Genomic DNA, 16,880 nt, shown 5'->3' on the forward strand with positions numbered 1-16,880 from the left:
ATGCAATCAGAATGGACCAATGAGCAAAGGAAGAAAGTGGCAGGGAACACAGTTCTCACTGTCCCATTAGCTTCCCTCTACAACTCCATTCAAACTGGCCTTCTAAGTAGAAAAAAAAAGGCATTGTCCATTCTGGTCTAAATATACGAGGGTTTGGGTGGCTTGTCACTGAAGGGATGACTTTTCAGTCTTTGAAAATTTTCTTTTAAAATGAGATAGGTCATATTTTAAGCCTTAATTAACCAAGATCTTAATTCTCAGCTTATGCCAAGGATTGATTAACTCTGCTAATAGCAAGAATGAGTCACAGGATAAATGCTTGAGGAGGAAAGAAATGTTTCACAGATTAATTAAGCCTTCTTCATATTTTATCTAGGTCTCTCGGAGTTACTCTGAATAGTTCTGTGTGACTCTTTTACAAATCCTCCAATCATTCCTATCATTTTTACGGTAAATATGTCCTCTTGTTCACATAGAAGATGTTCTGTAATAAGGTTACTATTTCTCCAGTTTTGTATCTTGTTAATGACTTTCTTGATGTTTTGTGTTCTGGTACTATTAACCTGTTTGTCCTTCTGCTTTATGCATATAAAATTCCCAATCCCTACACCGCCTCCCCCATCTCCTTCTCACACACATTTCATGTTTCTGACTAGCCAATTTCTATTCTGCCTTGAGGATAAACTACCTTCTCAAAGACTTCCCTGATAGGCCATGCTTATCTACCCCTCCCCTCTACCCCCACTGAAGTATACCCCTCTATGCTTCAACGGTATATACTGCCTTCTCTCTATCCCTTTCCTTACCCTGCAGGATGATATACACACATAGTGCTTATAATAGGAATAGGGACTCAGTAAATTCTGTCCAAGTACTAGCACTTATCATCATATTAAAATTACCTGTTTCAATACCAGTTTCCTCACTAATGTGTAAAAGACAATATCTTATTCATTTCCTTTAAATTGGTTCTTAGATTATAGTAAGTAATCAAGAAATATTCATTGAAATGTAATATGGTAAGCTATTATTTATTGAGCCCTATGTCAAGCAAGACTTCTAAAATAGTCTCAAAGAGATGTCCCTGCTTTAATCCCTTAGAACCTATAAATATGATGGGCTATCGTCCCTGTGATTAGTCTCTATTATACACTCAGTTGACCTTAAAATAAGGAGATTATCTAATTTCATCAACATTTCAAACCAGACACCTCTCTCAGGTTGGTGGCAAAGGAGAAGTCAGAGAGAGAGGAAACAAAGCATGAGAGCCAGCATTGTGGCTGGCTCTGAAGATGGAGGGGTCCATGCCTAAGAAACAGAAAGGCCTCTAGTGGCTAAGAATGACTCCCAGTCTACCACCAGCAAAGAAATGGGATCTCTGTCTTACAACTGCAACTTGTATGAGCTCCCAAGGGCCCCCAGATAAAAGCCCAGCTTAGCTGACACCTTGCTTTTGGCCTTGTGGTAACCCTCCCATAGAGCCCAGCTGAGCCCACTTGGACTTCTGATCTACAGAACTGTGAGATTATAAATGGGTATTGTTATAAGGGCTACGTGTGTCAGCATTTCTTATGGCAACAATAGAAAATGAAGTACGTGTGAACTATACGCAGGACTCTACACAAGTATTGGGAATGAATCTCACTTAAAGACTCCTCATCTTTTCTAATTTTCTATAAAGAACTTAATTTCAACCTTACACCTGGGAAACCCTAAATCAGTCATTCTTGGTGGTATTTCACCTCTACCAAGGTAGTGTGTGCCAAGTTTCTGAGGGGACACTACCCAGTGCTACTGCGGTCATCTGTCATGTTTGTACACTCGTTAATATTGCAACATCTATCCTCGCCTGCATGATGTCTTCAGGTGTCTTTGTGACATTCAGGTCCCAGGTAGGGGTAGATTTACTGTCAAACTTCAGGGCCTCTCACTTGAATGGGTCCTTCTAAGGCCTTATACTTGAGTATTTGAAATTGTCCATCTTTTTTCTTAAAAAGGAATCACCAGGGCACCTGGGTGGCTCAGTGGTTGAGCATCTGCCTTTGGCCCAGTGCGTGATCCCAGAGTCCTGGGATTGAGTCCCACATTGGGCTCCCTGCAGGCTCTCATGAATAAGTAAATAAAATCTTTTTTTTAAAAAGGGGGGAAGGGGAATCAGCAAATTGTATAAATGTAAAGCACCACAAAACCTGGATTATCCCTCAGCTCAGAACTTTCCTGATTAAAGTAATCCCTTCTTCCCTACCCCACATTGCCCCAACAGCCAGTAACTTCAGATACTGTCTTTTAGTTTCTCTCTCATCCTAGTTTTTTCCTTTACTACACTTAGCAATATGTGGATTTGTTTATTCATTTAAAATGTGTTCATTTTCTGTCCCTACCCACTAGAATGTAAGCTTATTAAAGGCAGGCACTTGATTTATTTATTTCTGTATCCCCAGAACCTAGAATAACAATTGACTGATCAACTTCAGGTCTTGCCAAACTGCTACTGGCTTAGTCTATTTGGGCTGCTATCACAATATACCATAAAGTGAGCAGGTTAGAAACAAGAAACATTCATTTCTCACAGTTCTGGAGACTCGGAAGTCTTAAGATTGAGGTAGCAGAGGATTCAGTGGCTGGTGAGAGCTCTCTTCCTGTGCCCTCACATGGTGGAAGGGGCCAGGGAGCTCTCAGAGACCTTAGCACAAATGGGCACAAGTGACCAAACCACCTCCCGAAGGCCCTACCTCTTAATATCATCACCTTGGGGGATACGATTCCAACATATGAATTTTAGGCAGACACAAATATTCAGACCATAGCACTTGCCAGTTTTGGGGCACAGCTATGGTTGGCTAGTGAGGGTCCCAGGCATAGTAGCCTCTCTCCAACAGCCAACCGCCCTCAGAGCCCTATCACATTCCCGGGGACACTTCCAGGGATCAAGTAGCAAATTCCCACTGCTCTAGAGACCCACCACCAACTTCTTTCTTATCCTTTTAGCTTAGGCATCACTTTTCATTCTCAGTGATTCTTTTCTGTGGCAGTACTTAAAGGGTCAGCTTGGAAGATGGTTCCCCCTTTTCCACTCCAAATAAAAATAATAATTCATGATATTATGAATGGACATTGTTAAAGTGAGGACAAAATTTAGAAAAATGTTTCTGTTTGTATTGATCTATAATACTATGTAAATGTGGCTTCCATAAATTTCATAGCCACCTGGCACACAACTTCCAACCAGATTATTAGCTTTAAATTCTCTTAAATGGTAATTTGGGGGTGGCCTTTTCAAGCTCCAAAGGAAAGTGTTTTGAAAGCAACTTCTGGTTTCTTCCCTGCCACAAACATCCCCTGAGGCAAGGAAGCAGAGTGCTATCAGTTTACATGAGGGAAGGAAAAAGAGGCAAATACAAGAAAAAAAATATCTCAATTTTTTTCTTTGTTATATGCATGATACATTTAATCTAAAAATAACCACATGAAGCTATTACTTTAGTCCCACCTGCTGCAACTGAGCAGTCATTACCAGCGATGCTGTGTCTGTTGTCACTGCACATATTCTGCTCTGCACGTTTTTTGCATTCTGGTCTCTGGAAGAATTTGGAAGCTTTTCCTATAATTTGAGTTGAAGGACACTGAGTTAAATAAATCCCTGAACTAAATAATAAATGCTAGTGTCCCAAGATGGAGCTCATGTACCTAAATGTTGGAGCATTTACTTGCTCTTGTAATTTCATTACTATGTGAAGTTCTTGTCATGTTTTCTCCCAGAGCTCATAGATACTTTCATATAAATTGGCCTTCCAGGGACACCTGGGTGGCTCAGCGGTTGAGCGTCTGCCTTTGGCCCAGGGTGTGATCGTGGAGTCCCGGGATGGAGTCCCGCATTGGGCTCCCTTCAGTGAGCCTTCTTCTCTCTCTGCCTTATGTCTCTGCCTCTCTCTCTCTTTCTCTGTGTCTCTCATGAATAAATAAATAAAAACTTTAAAAATAAAAAAATAAAAAATAATAAATTGGCCTTCCAATGGCCTGCTTTGATACCCTGAGGTGGGTGTGTCATGAAGGCACTTCTTGTAATCCTCACTAAATTAATTATAATTATTATTATACATGGTAATTAAAGTCAGCCAGTGTTCTCCCAAAGTGTGGGGCAGGTAGACTGGTAGTACATGAAGTAATTTTAGATGGATAGGACATTAAAATACCACTGAAGCACTTAGCAAAAAGGCTATTCTCTTTTCAATGTACGTTAGTCTTTATGGTTATATTATGTATAAAAATAACAGGTTAATGCTAATATGGCCAATACTTGCCAATCTTCCTTTTTAAACACATTGAGAGGAGGCCTTGGGCTCAGATCCTTGATAGGTAACCTAACTAGTATGAAAACATTTTGTTTTCATTGTGTTTGCTTTTAAGGTCTTCTTTTATTTATATCAATTGGAAATGTTTTCCACTTACAAAATGACAGAAAGTTTCCTTAAAATAAATCTATTTTTAAAAGTAAATCTATTTAACTTTTTTAAAAGGTTATAGGAAACATTTTAATAGTATCTGTGGTTTGTGGATCAGGCAAAAATCATGACAAAGTTTGGGGAACACTAAATTAAGCAATTCATATGAATGGCCATGTGATGTTCTGACACTGACCATGATACAGGTTGTAAGTCATGTGCAGTAGAGGCAAGTCATCATCTGCTTAGAACTATTTCTGTGCTCTGAATTTTTGCCAGACACTCATCTGATTGCCTGTTTATGGGGACCCGAGGGGGTTCATGGGAATATCAGCCACAGGTAACTGTATGAGGGTTAGGTTTTGGGATTAAGCCAGATGTGATAGAACACTTACCCTGAAGAGTTAAAAGCATGATAACCCTCATAGTAGTGTGCTTTTGGCTCTGGGGAGTGAGGCTGACTTTGTAACCTAGAGTCAAGGAAACAGGTTAGATACTATGATCTAGGCATCGGGTTGATCTAAAAGTAGAGTCTGAAGCAACTTAGGGTGATTCAGGGTTGGTCCCAGTCAACAATCTGGGTGGGACTGGATATCTTATGATGCTGGTAGACTGTAAACTTTTCTTTGGGTTCCTAAAAACAACATTTGGAAGAAACTGTTATACAATGGAAGAGAAGCTAGCCCAGATGTAGAGTACAGGAGATATGACCAAACTGCCTTCCTGACTATTCTATTCTTAACTGTATAAATGTAAATTGGAATTTCAGGTTTGAAATAGGGATGAGAACTTAAAGATATGACTTAAAAGTATTTATCAATATCTTATACACACTTTGTACCAAAATGTATTTTTTTTTAAAGATTTATTTATTCACGAGAGACACAGAGAGAGAGAGAGAGAGAGAGGCAGAGACACAGGCAGAGGGAGAAGCAGGCCCCATGCAGGGAATTGGATGTGGGACTCAATCCCAGGTCTCCACAATCACTCCCAGGGCTGACGGTGGAGCTAAACCACTGAGCCACCTGGGCTGCCCCCAAAATGTATTTCCAATTGTATAATAAAAGTTAATAGGGAAAAAGATTCACTGAACAGAAAGTTGGTTCATAGAATATTTGGTATGCTACATTGTATTAGTCATATAGATCTTCACTATTATAAAGATTGTAAAGGCTGGCAAAGCAGTGAGCTATCAATTAAGCCAAGAAACATGTAGATCCCGAGAGTTCTTAACTATTTTCTTTTTTTTTAAAAAATATTTTATTTATTTATTCATGAGAGACAGAGAGAGAGACAGAGACACAGGCTCCATGCAGGGAGAGGAGGATCACGCCCTGGGCTGAAGGCAGGCGCTAAACTGCTGAGCCACCCAGGGATCCCTTAACTATTCTCTTAAGATTTATTTATTTATGTTTAGAGACATACAGAGAGAGAAAGCACGCACCCAGAGCAGGAGGGCAGAGGGAGAGAAGCTTCAAGCAGATTCCCCGTTGAGTGCGGAGCCCAACATGGGGCTTGATCTCATGAGTCCTAAAATCATGACCTGCCAAAACCAAGAGGCAGGTACCTAACCAACTGAGCCACCCAACATCCCTTAACTATCTTCTTTACTAAAGATTAACTTCTTTTTACGTGTAAGAAAGTTTTTACAATCTGGCAATTAACCAGTCTTTTATTGACCAAAAGGCTAATTCTGAGATTTTTATTTTTTGCTTGGGTTGACATTAAAATTTTTCTTTTCCTGTTCTGTGTTCACATATTATAATATTTTTAAGTTTAGAATAATTCATAAGTAAATAAACAAGTCTCCACATTGTGGACGTTGGTACTAAGTTAAGGCCATACACACACAAGCTTTTGTGTCTATGTTGTTATATTCTCTAGTTGTTTTTCTAATAATAAACCTGAATGCAAGTGTAGTATATTATTGCTGGACTCTTTAGGTAATGATACATAGGAGAGAGAGCATAGAAAAATACTTATGCTTCTTGTATGTAAGCATTTAAAAATAATGATTTAATTAAAAATTCTTGGCCAGCCTGGGTGGCTCAGCGGTTTAGTGCTACCTTTGGCCCAGGGCATGATCCTGGAGTCCCAGGATGGAGTCCCACGTCGGGCTCCCTCATGGAGCCTGCTTCTCCCTCTGCCTGTGTCTCTGCCATTCTCTCTCTCTGTCTGCCATGAATGAATAAAATCTTTAAAAAAAAATTATTCAAATTGATCACAAGTAACAGATAGTTGGGGATATCTGAAGTGGAATTAGGTTTTTGAAAGGATGCATATTCTAGGGGGCACCTACCTGGCTCAGGTGGTTGAACATGTGACTCTTGGTCTTGGGGTTGTGAATTCCAGCCCCATGTGGATACAGAGATTACTTAAAAATAAAATCTTAAAAAAAATTCCTTTGTGACAACTTCCTGCATGTAATTAAGACCCCCCAATATGACAAACGACTCGCTGCAGCAAAAACCACTTAGCAAATTAATATAGTTCAATTTTTATTTTGCATTTTCATTTCTTCTGCTTAAAGTTTGAGGTTCACTCAGTTACTAAAGTTTTATGAAGTGATTAGCTTTGTGTTGTTTTTTAATTAAGAAGTTTTGTCTCTTTTGGAATTAACCATAGGTCTTCAGTATTCATTCAATAATAACATTTAAAAAAATCTTCCTTCCGAAAGCAAAGCAGGTGCCAGTTTAAGAGTACCTCCAAATGAGATGAACATGGAGTTACTGATCCTCAGAGCCAGAGAAGGAAACATTAACAGCCCAGGTGGGTTTTTGCTGTGTTTGTTTTGTTGACTGGTAGCCTTTGGTAACTGATACTTAGCTATTTATGTTTTATTAATAAACTTTCACTTGCTTTACTTATTAATTCTACATTTTGAAGTACTTGAATCAGAAATAGCAAACTTTCCATCAAACTCTTGTCCAAATGAAAACTTGATATGCCAACCGTATTCCAGAACACTTTTAAGGGCCACCAAATAGACCATAACATTTTTTGGGAAACAGGGTAAGTTAATTATGGCAAAGCAGTGAGCTATCAATTAAGCACAGGGGCACGTAGATCCCAAGAGTTAACTATTTTATTTTCAGCTTTTCTAGGTAGACAGAGGAAGAGCTATACTCTGGAGTTCTTCAATGAATAGAAACTTTGTATTTCAGCACTAACAGTTCTTCAGCACCTAACACTATCATTATTCAAAGGCCTGATATTGCCTTTGGTGCATTATATACACGTTACACTCGCTATTTCTACAGTACTTCCAGGGATAAGAGTTTTACCCTCATTTGGGTTCTGGACGATCCTAGTAATTGCAGTTCAGAAAATTCAGTCTTACAGGCAGGTGACTTCCTACATGCATTTTACTCAATCATTTCATTTCTCAATACGCCAGGCTGCAGGGTAGTCGACTGGTGGATAAGGAAACCTGCATCCCCAGGATCTAGAATGATCCCTGACCCAGCAGCACAGGTGCAAAATGTTTGCTGAAGGCACCCTAGTCCTGCTCCCGAATAAAACCAGTTTCCGGCACTCGGTCTAGATAAATCCCTAAAGCTCCATTTGATGGTAAAGATTTAAACCCAAATCTCTTACTTTGGCTCTACATGTTCTAAAAACACGCAGTGTCTAAAAACAGGGGCAGCGTCTAGAAAAACAGCAATTGGTGAAGACCGCAGCTAGACAGCTTGAAATGCTTCAGGTATTTCTTGCGAGTCGTGTGTGTGGTTGTCAAGACAAAGATTTTTAAAAAAATAAATAAAATTTAAAAACCCTGTTTTTAAAGATAATAACGAATTACAAACTTTTTTTTTAAAACACGTGACCTCAGAAGGTGGCTTAAATAGGTCATTACGGTCAAGGGGTCGCCAATGCCTAAAACAATGACCGGCTCAGGATAAACAATCAAGAAACCCCAAACGAGTTGGTTTGCGTAGTATTAACGTTCCTTTGAAGCCCAGAAGCAGCTGGGGTTTTACGCATCCTTAGAAAGCGACGGAGCAGGAACCAGAAATCCCTTAAAAGGTTAGGACTAGGAACAAGGCTGAGCAAGGCGGGAAGGGTAAGAGGACTCGGGAGAGTAAGAAAAAAAAAAAAAAAAAAAAAGCAAACAACAACTACAAAAAAAACCAAAAGACACAACCGGGCAACAGCAAACAAGCCAGAGAGGAGAGAGCCGTGTGTGCAGCGGAGGTTGGCAGGACGCCACCGCCGGGTCACCGAGGGTCACCCCGGGGGCCGGGCGGGCACCCGGGACGGACACCTCCGCAAGAGCGACCGCCACCGCCTAGCTCACGTCCTCGCCTCCATCTCCGCCGGGCCGCGCAGCCAGCAGCGGGTCCTCCCCACCGAGCCCGTGCCAGGCGGAGACAACCTTCCTGCCCCGTCTCCGCCCTTCCAGGTCGGTCCCCGCCCCCCCCGAGCCGCCCTCCCCCCTGCGCGGCGGCCGGGACCACACCCGCTTCCCTCCGGTGGCCCGGCCGCCCCCGCCGCGGCTCGCGGGAGCGCTCTTCCGGGGGCGGGGCTCGGAGCCTCGCGCGCATGCGCACGGGCCGCTGGGCGCCTCCCTGCCCGGATCTCGCGAAGTTACGTTCGATCGGCCGCCGGTGACGGGCAGGGGAGGCGGGGAGCCGGGGCAGGGGTGGGAGGGGCGAGGAGGAGCAGGAGGAGGGGGGAGGCGGGAGGGCTCCTGCGGTCGGAAGGGAGGTCCGCTCGGCCGGGCGCGCCGCCCCAGTGCTCTGTGGGATACTGGAAGTCTCGAGCGTCTCCTCCCGGCTCCCAGCCCTCCCCGGGCCCGCTCGCCTCGAAGCCGTCACACCCCCCCCCCCGCCGGCCCGCGCGTCCCTCGCCGCCTCCCCCTTCCCCCCCCCCCCGCCCCCCTCGCGATAAGAAGACCCGGCGGCAGGAGAGGGGATGAAGATGGCGGACGCGAAGCAGAAGCGGAACGAGCAGCTGAAGCGCTGGATCGGCTCCGAGACGGACCTGGAGCCTCCCGTGGTGAAGCGCCAGAAGACCAAGGTGAAGTTCGACGATGGCGCCGTCTTCCTGGCCGCTTGCTCCAGCGGCGACACGGACGAGGTCCTCAAGCTGCTGCACCGCGGCGCCGACATCAATTACGCCAATGTGGACGGGCTCACCGCCCTGCACCAGGTCCGTGCGCGGCCCCGCGGGCTCTCGCCGGCCTCCCGCCGCCCGCGGGGGCGCGGGGGGGTGGGGGTGGGGGGCGGCGGCGGGAGCCTCCCTGCTGCGGGGTGAGGGGGCGGCTTCCCGCGAGGGCGGGGGAGGGCGGGGGGGCGCGAGCCGCCGGGTGATTTCCGGGGCCGGGGGCGGCGCGGGGGCGCCCAGGGCCGTTTGTGGACGTGCGGCTGGGGTTTGGGGTTTGGGGTCGAGACGGGGAGGAGTGTCCTGGGCTTGTCCCCGGGGGGTGTCGGTGCTGCGCTCGGACGACGGGGGATGCTCAAGGCAGCGTCCCGCAAGGGGCGCTTAGAGACTCAGAAGGGCCCTTAGGGACCCGCAAGGGGCGCTTAGAGACCCAGAAGGGCCCTTAGGGACCCGCAAGGGGCGCTTAGGGACCCAGAAGGGCCCTTAGGGACCCGCAAGGGGAGCTAGGGACCCTGCAAGGGGCGCTTAGGGACCCTCGAGCGGATGGGCAGCCCCGGCTCAGAGGGTCGGCATGGGGGTTGCTGTCGTTTTTTTTTTGGGGGGGGGACTCGATGACCAATGATGATGATACTAGGAGTCATCGAGAGCCCCGAGCCGATCGCCGCAGCGGACGGCTTCCTGTTGGCTTCTTTATTCCTCCTGGTCCCTGGGGAGGGGGAGATGGGGTGTAGCGAGCCGGCGGGCGAAGGGGAGGGGGGCGCAGGTGGGTAAGGTAAGGGGGCGTCCGGCAGGGCTTGCCTCCCTCCCTCCCCCTGCCCCGCCCCGCCCGGGAGCGCGCCGGAGGTCCTGCAGCCCCGCGGCTCGGCGTGTGCACTGCTCAAAGCTTAGAGACGCGGGGAGAGGCGCGCGGGGCACGCTTTTCAGAGCCGGGCACCAGGATTTTCCTTTGGGGGATGGGGGGGGGGGAAAGCCGTTCACAAACTTTGCTCAAAATGGATGCTTTGTGCACGTTAAAGTTTTATAGTAGTCCGATTGGGATCTCTCAATGTTAGCCAAATAAGGAGAAACTATTGGCAATCCGGAGATAATGTTGCCCTGCCTTTAACAGGCCAAAAGCAACACCACCACGCAGAGCGCTGCATTTAAAAAAAAAAAAAGATTTTTTTTTTTTTGTTTTTCAAGCGACGGTAGTAGGTGACAAGACCTAGAGACCCTTTTTCACATTTTCTTGCTGGGTGACTTGGAATCACCGAGAAAACTGCTTGTGCAGCAGTGGCCCTCCCTCCACCGGGAGATCTGTGGAGCTGCCTCGGAGTGCCTCGGTTATATGTGGAAGCTCACAGCTGTTTATTTTATTTAACACCCTAACAAAAACCCTGTTCAGAGGTTGAACCTTGAGGCTTTCATATATATATATATATATATATATGAATATCGTATATATATATATTTTTTAATGAATATTGTCTTGCTGGGGCTTTTTAAAAGGTGTTGCGGTGGCATTTCCCTTTTTACCGCTTCCTGTTTGGTGGACGATGACCGTTTTTAAGTTTCATTTAATTGAATTCTCCTATCAAACTTGGCTTGTAGCCTTTGTTTACAGAGTTGACTGGATGGATTGAAATGACTGACACATTGCAGGGCAAGCCTGGAATTCAGAATGCGGCACCCAGTTAAAAAAACACACACACACACAAAAAACTACAGCGCCGTCTTCGGTTCTTTTTTTTCCCTTCCATTGAATTTAGAGTCTCTAATGTATAGCATACTTTCTGTTTGGCTGAGGTTCATTTTAAAAGCATAGCAAAGTCTAGGTTCCAAAAAAACCATGGTGCTGAGAATGAAAGAAAGTTTTGGCTCTAAAAATGATCAAGTAGTTATGTAAGATGAAGGATCTTTGAAGCGTGTTTTACATGTTTCAGGATGGAATTGATTCTGGAAGACACAGTTACTGTATGCTTAGGTCAAGGTACGATTGCATAATTGTTTATTTACATCAATACGTTTTATTGAAATTTTCACATAGAGATTTAAAGTTACCACACTTGGGGAGGGACCCAATGGTACTGGCTGGGAAGAAGAGGAAACCTTCGGATACTTGTATTAGAGTAGTATTGGCCTAGGTAGGAAAAGAAAATTCAGGGAAGCAGACTTCTGAAGGCTTTTTTCCTCTCTCAATTTGGACGTGTTGCAAGAAGTCCCAGACTTCTCAGGGTTTTCCTGATTAACTGAATTCAGGAGTTAGTTTGGCAGCATATGGGTACAGTCTTTTGGGGATTTTGTTTTAGCTGACAAGCCTGTGAGGAGAAGTTTCGAAGTTTATGCATAACCATTTGCATAGTATCTTTTTGTAATTTATCTGCGCATTCCTTAAGTCAGTGAAAAAGTCTTTAAAATATCAGGCATTAAAATTTGTATCATGTTTTCTTCACTTTCATTTCTGTATTATCACCTCTTGTACTTTTTTCCCAGTGTGACTGAGAACAAGGAGTTCGCTTTGGGCAAATTCAGGACAACAGATAGTGAAAGGTGATAAAACTTTTTAAAAAGAATCACAAGAAAGTTTTAAGCTTTTCAGAAATCTCTTGAATGTTGCTTGTTTTACGTACTTAAATTATAAAGCCTAAAATTGACCCACTGATATAATAGCCCTTAAATAGTGTTTATTTAATTGAATTTTCAAGAGATCATATAATACCTAAAATATTTTTGCTGGGCTAATTATTGATTAGTCTTTTGGAATACACTTTTACCCTTTTGGTTTTAATCAAGTATCTAAAAATTTCACTGTCAGGAGAAAAGTTTTAGAAACTTCACAACCCATAAATATCCTTCATCTTTTACTTCCATTTTTAATGTAAGCAGCCTATACTTAAAAGTTTATTGGCAGAATGTGCCCTCTCATTAGAAGTTACAAAAGCATCTTAATTTTCAACTATTCTTTCTGTATACAAATATGTCATCCAAATTGGAGAAAATGCAGTGTTCTTGTCAAATTTCCTGTCTTGGTCTCTGGAATAGCCTCCCTCCCCGACTCCCATAGCTAGAAAACAATGCTGAACAGTACTGAAGCTAAAATAAACTTCTGATGTCCTAGAACTGAAGTCTAGATTTTCATTTTTATTGGTGGACATTAATTAGTTCTGATTTTATAGGTACCTGGTGGAGTCTCCTACCTTGTGATCTCTGTATTTCAGTACGCATAGAGTTTTCTGTAGAATGCCTTATTGCTGATACCTCTTGATACCGGAGTCCATAAAATGCAAGACTGAGATTTCTTCCATCAGTGTTGAGTTTAACCTTTGATTTTACCTTAAAATCTTACCTACTTTGTGCCAGTAACTGCCAAGTCAGCTTCCAGTTTTCACATTTCTGTAGAGCTCCAGTCCCTCATTTCCATTTTTCTAGTGATGATGTATTGATATGAAGTGAAATATTAATTCACTCTATTGTGATTTTATATTTAAAAATACATTTTTAAGTAGTGACGTAGTAAATAGATGTTCACCCCCCTCTGCCATAGAATAGCAGTTACTGCATTTACATTTAGTTTTGTGGTTTCTTCAAAGGAATCTTATTCAAACATGGATTTTCATAGTTATAATTCAGTTTTATAATCTACTTTTATTAACATTAGTTTAGATATATATATATATATTTTTTTTTTTTATATCCGTAGACTTTACCTATGTCCCTTTTTCAGTGTATTACTCAGTTTTAGATCAGTGTCAGGAATTTTTTTGATTTCAGCCTGAAATAAAGCTTAAATCTTTCTTCACCACACGTACTCTTCTCATTGATGCCTCTGATTCTTTTAATGATGTCAGTAATCTCTGGATCAAGCTTTAAACATTTCAGTTATTATTTATTCATCCCTTATTCTACATATATCTAATCCATCTTAATAATTGCCTTGGTATCAATTCTTTTCCTTGCTACTCTCATTATTAATCTAGTTCATGCCTTTATTATTTTATCCCTAGAGTATAGTAATTGGTTAATTGCTTTCTCTGCCTCTGTTCTCTCTCTGGTCCAATCCAGCATTCATGTTGCTGTTAGAATAATTTCTTAACAGTATCATGTTGTGTCACTCCTTCTTAAATTTAAAGTATTTCATCATTTAGCTTATACCTGATAGATCTCCATTGTGTTCTATTTTTTTATTCTTTATTTCCATGCCTATGGTCTTGCTTTTTCTGCCACTAAAATATCCTCCCTCTCTTCTTTGCCAGTCAAAATCTTAGTTATTCTTCAGAGTTCAATAGAATTGCCAGCCAGTAGGAATCTTTCTGTTTTTTGAATTTGTATAATATTATGGTACTGGAGAAATGCTCTTCTCCGGAGTCTCATTGTGTCTTATATTTTGCCTGTGTACTGCTAAATAGTGTTTGTTTTTAAGTTTGTCTTTCCTGATACACGATAAGGACCCAGTTTCCCACATGTTGTCTTTCTAGAGCCTGGCACATATTAGGTGCTCGCTAAAGTTACTGACTTGTATCCTTTACCTTGTATTATAAGTACAGAGTTTTGTGGTTTTTTTTTTTTTAAGATTTTATTTATTCATGAGAGACAGAGAGGGGCAGAGACACAGGTGGAGGGAGTAGCAGGCTCTATGCAGGGAGCCCGATGTGGGACTCGAACCCAGGACTCCAGGATCACGCCCTGGGCCGAAGGCAGACACTCAACTGCTGAGTCACCCAGGGGTCCCATAAATACAGAGTTCTGTATGTATTTGTATATTATGAGTTACATTTTAAAGCCTTCACATCCAGTACTTAATGTTCTTACACATGGTAGAACTTATGTGTTTATAAAGTAAATGAAAATCTTTGTTGTAGATCTTCTGTGTAGATTTTTAAAAATATCTTGAGTTTTTAAAAAGTTTTTTTTTTTAGACTTTTATTTATTCATTCATGAGACACAGAGAGAGAGGCCGAGACACAGGCAGAGGGAGAAGCAGGCTCCATGCAGGGAGCCCGATGTGGGACTTGATCCCTGGTCTCCAGGATCACGCCCTGGGCTGAAGGCGGCGCTAAACTGCTGAGCCACCCGGGCTGCCCTAAAAAGTTCTCAATATTAACCTCTTTCCTATGTAGTTGAATCATTAATTTGCCACTTTCATTATAAGAGTCTGAATTAGGTCCTATAGAGAAATACAAACTAGAATTAGACCCGTGTTCTGTGCTATTAATTTTTTTTAAGGTTTTCCTTTTCAATACAGACTTGCAGATAAGTTTAGTATTCAGTTCTTTTGCTCTTAAAATACAAATTTTATCAACTTTAAGGGAGCCATTTGAAGCTTCTTTGTAAAAATATGTAGCTCCCCTCTTGACAGTAAAAGGAATACTTTTGTGCAGTCTTAAGTGCTTAATCTTCTCAGCCGAGCCATTTTCAATGAATCGTAATCTGAAATGTAACTCTCTTTAAACGTATTCTAATAGGGCTACTTAAAGTGTTTTCCAACCAAAAGGGAGAGAGATTGGAGCAGTTGATATTGAGACTGTTGTTAGAGAATAGTATAATTGCTATATATGAGAAATCTGTTTAAAACTGAGTATAGAGTTTATTGTGTAATGTTTCGGTGAGGGATGTTAAGATCTTAGAAGAATCTGTTGAATCACTTGTAAGTAATAGTAATATCTGTTGAAAAAAATGTGCAGCATACATTGCTTTCTCTACATAATTTTCTTGTTAGAAAGACTGTAACACTATGCTGATTGCTCTTGAAAGTTTTTTTTGAAATGATCCTAAATCCATTAAAAGAAAAAAAAAAAAAAACCACCTAAACAAACAACAACTTCTAACCTCCTCTAAACTGGCCCCTCACTTCCTGCAAATAAATGGACAGCCTTAGCCATATATGGGGTGTGCTGGTAGGGCACCAGTACCCAGACTGCTGCTGTTATAAGGTTTTCTCTGCAGTTGCTGCCATTGTGCTTCCTGGCAACAGTTTTGTGGTCTGGGTTTGAAGTGTCATAACCAAAACCATCTTTCATGTGCTTCAGCTAGTGTGATTGCAAGCCGTGACTGAGCATTTTCTAGGATAGCCAGGTAGAAGAAACCCTAGATGGAATGGAAGGAACCACATTTTACAATTACTGTTGACAAAAGTAAAGTACTTATACTTTAAAAAAAAAAGTCTAGAGATACCTCACTGGTTTAGTTGGTAGACCATACAATTCTTGAACTAGTAGTGTAAATTCAAGCCCTGTGTCGGGTGTAGAGATTACTGAAAAATAAAAAATTTTTAAAAACCCAGTTGATTTTTTTTAAAGATGACTAGAAAGATGACTTTTAAGGGGAATGGGGAGTATAGAAAATTATTTTGTTACTGCTATAACATACTACTTCTCGAAGGTTCCTGAAGTTGGTTTTCATTCCCTTCTGCTTGAAAAATATTGCTGTTTTCACCTCTTCTTTTGAAATTTTTTGGGTTCCACAGTCATGTTGAAAAGATGAGAGTATTGGCATTTTGGTACATCCTCTTTGAGAGGTTGAAAACCTCCAACAGTCCTTTTAAGTTTATTCTAAGTTGGAGTTCTGTAGTAGCCATGAATTATCATAGTGTTTTATTGAGAAGTAGCATTTGCTGAGGATTTGCTATATATGGACCATTGTGGTGCATGTTTTTACTACCAGTATCATTTAATTCTCACAGCATCCCCTCTTTCTTACTCAAGATTACGAAGGTAATAACAGAGCTGAGTTCTAACATACAGGTCTGATTCCAAAGCCCAAACTTAACACCATACTAGATCTTTCTTCCTTCCTTCCTTCCTTCCTTTTTCTTTTTATTCATTCATTCATTCATTTTTAAAGATTTTATCCATTTATTCATGAGAGACACAGAGAGAAAGAGAGAGGCAGAGACATAGGCAGAGGGAGAGGAGAGGCAGGCTCCCTGCAGGGAGCCGGATGTGGGACCTGGATGTGGGACCTGATACCCGAACTCCAGGATCATGCCCTGGGCCGAAGGGAGGTACCCAACCACTGAGCCACCCAGGTGTCCCTCTCCTTTTCTTTAAATCTGAAGAAGTATTCTTAAATCTTCTAGTCATTATGGCTGATGATTAGTAGTTAGAGGTTTCTCTGTTAATCAGCTGAGAATCAAATGAAACACCATACATATATACATGTGTATAATTTTTTTCTTCATCTGCTTTTGTTTTAACTAGCCAACTCTATGAGCTTTCTGTAGTAACTGAAATGCAGTAGTACTGTATCTAAATTAATCTCAGAATCTGTCCTAAATTTTAGGAACTGCCAAGATTGTTTTTGACTATGTGCAGAATGTTTGATCAAGTGCTTTGGGAAGTTGCAAAGGAAGTTAACAAA

At 42.1% G+C, this 16,880-nt stretch overlaps 1 protein-coding gene across 8 annotated transcripts in view; it reads left to right on the forward strand.

The window, feature by feature from the left end:
* The first annotated feature begins 9,244 nt into the window (after positions 1 to 9,244).
* Positions 9,245 to 16,880, forward strand: part of PPP1R12A (protein phosphatase 1 regulatory subunit 12A) — a 138,185-nt gene continuing 130,549 nt past the window's right edge. For 3 of the 8 annotated variants that reach the window (XM_041737875.1, XM_041737870.1, XM_041737874.1), the window contains exon 1: positions 9,246 to 9,593. In XM_041737875.1, coding sequence (XP_041593809.1) covers positions 9,357 to 9,593 — 237 coding nt within the window. In that variant the 5' untranslated portion in view covers positions 9,246 to 9,356. Of the gene's footprint in view, positions 9,594 to 16,880 lie in introns of all 8 variants that reach the window. The other 5 variants (XM_041737873.1, XM_041737871.1, XM_041737872.1 and 2 more) reach the window with 3 other exon arrangements.

The sequence above is a fragment of the Vulpes lagopus genome, chromosome 23 (genome assembly GCF_018345385.1).
Source record: "Vulpes lagopus strain Blue_001 chromosome 23, ASM1834538v1, whole genome shotgun sequence".
NCBI classification, from domain to species: Eukaryota; Metazoa; Chordata; class Mammalia; order Carnivora; family Canidae; genus Vulpes; species Vulpes lagopus.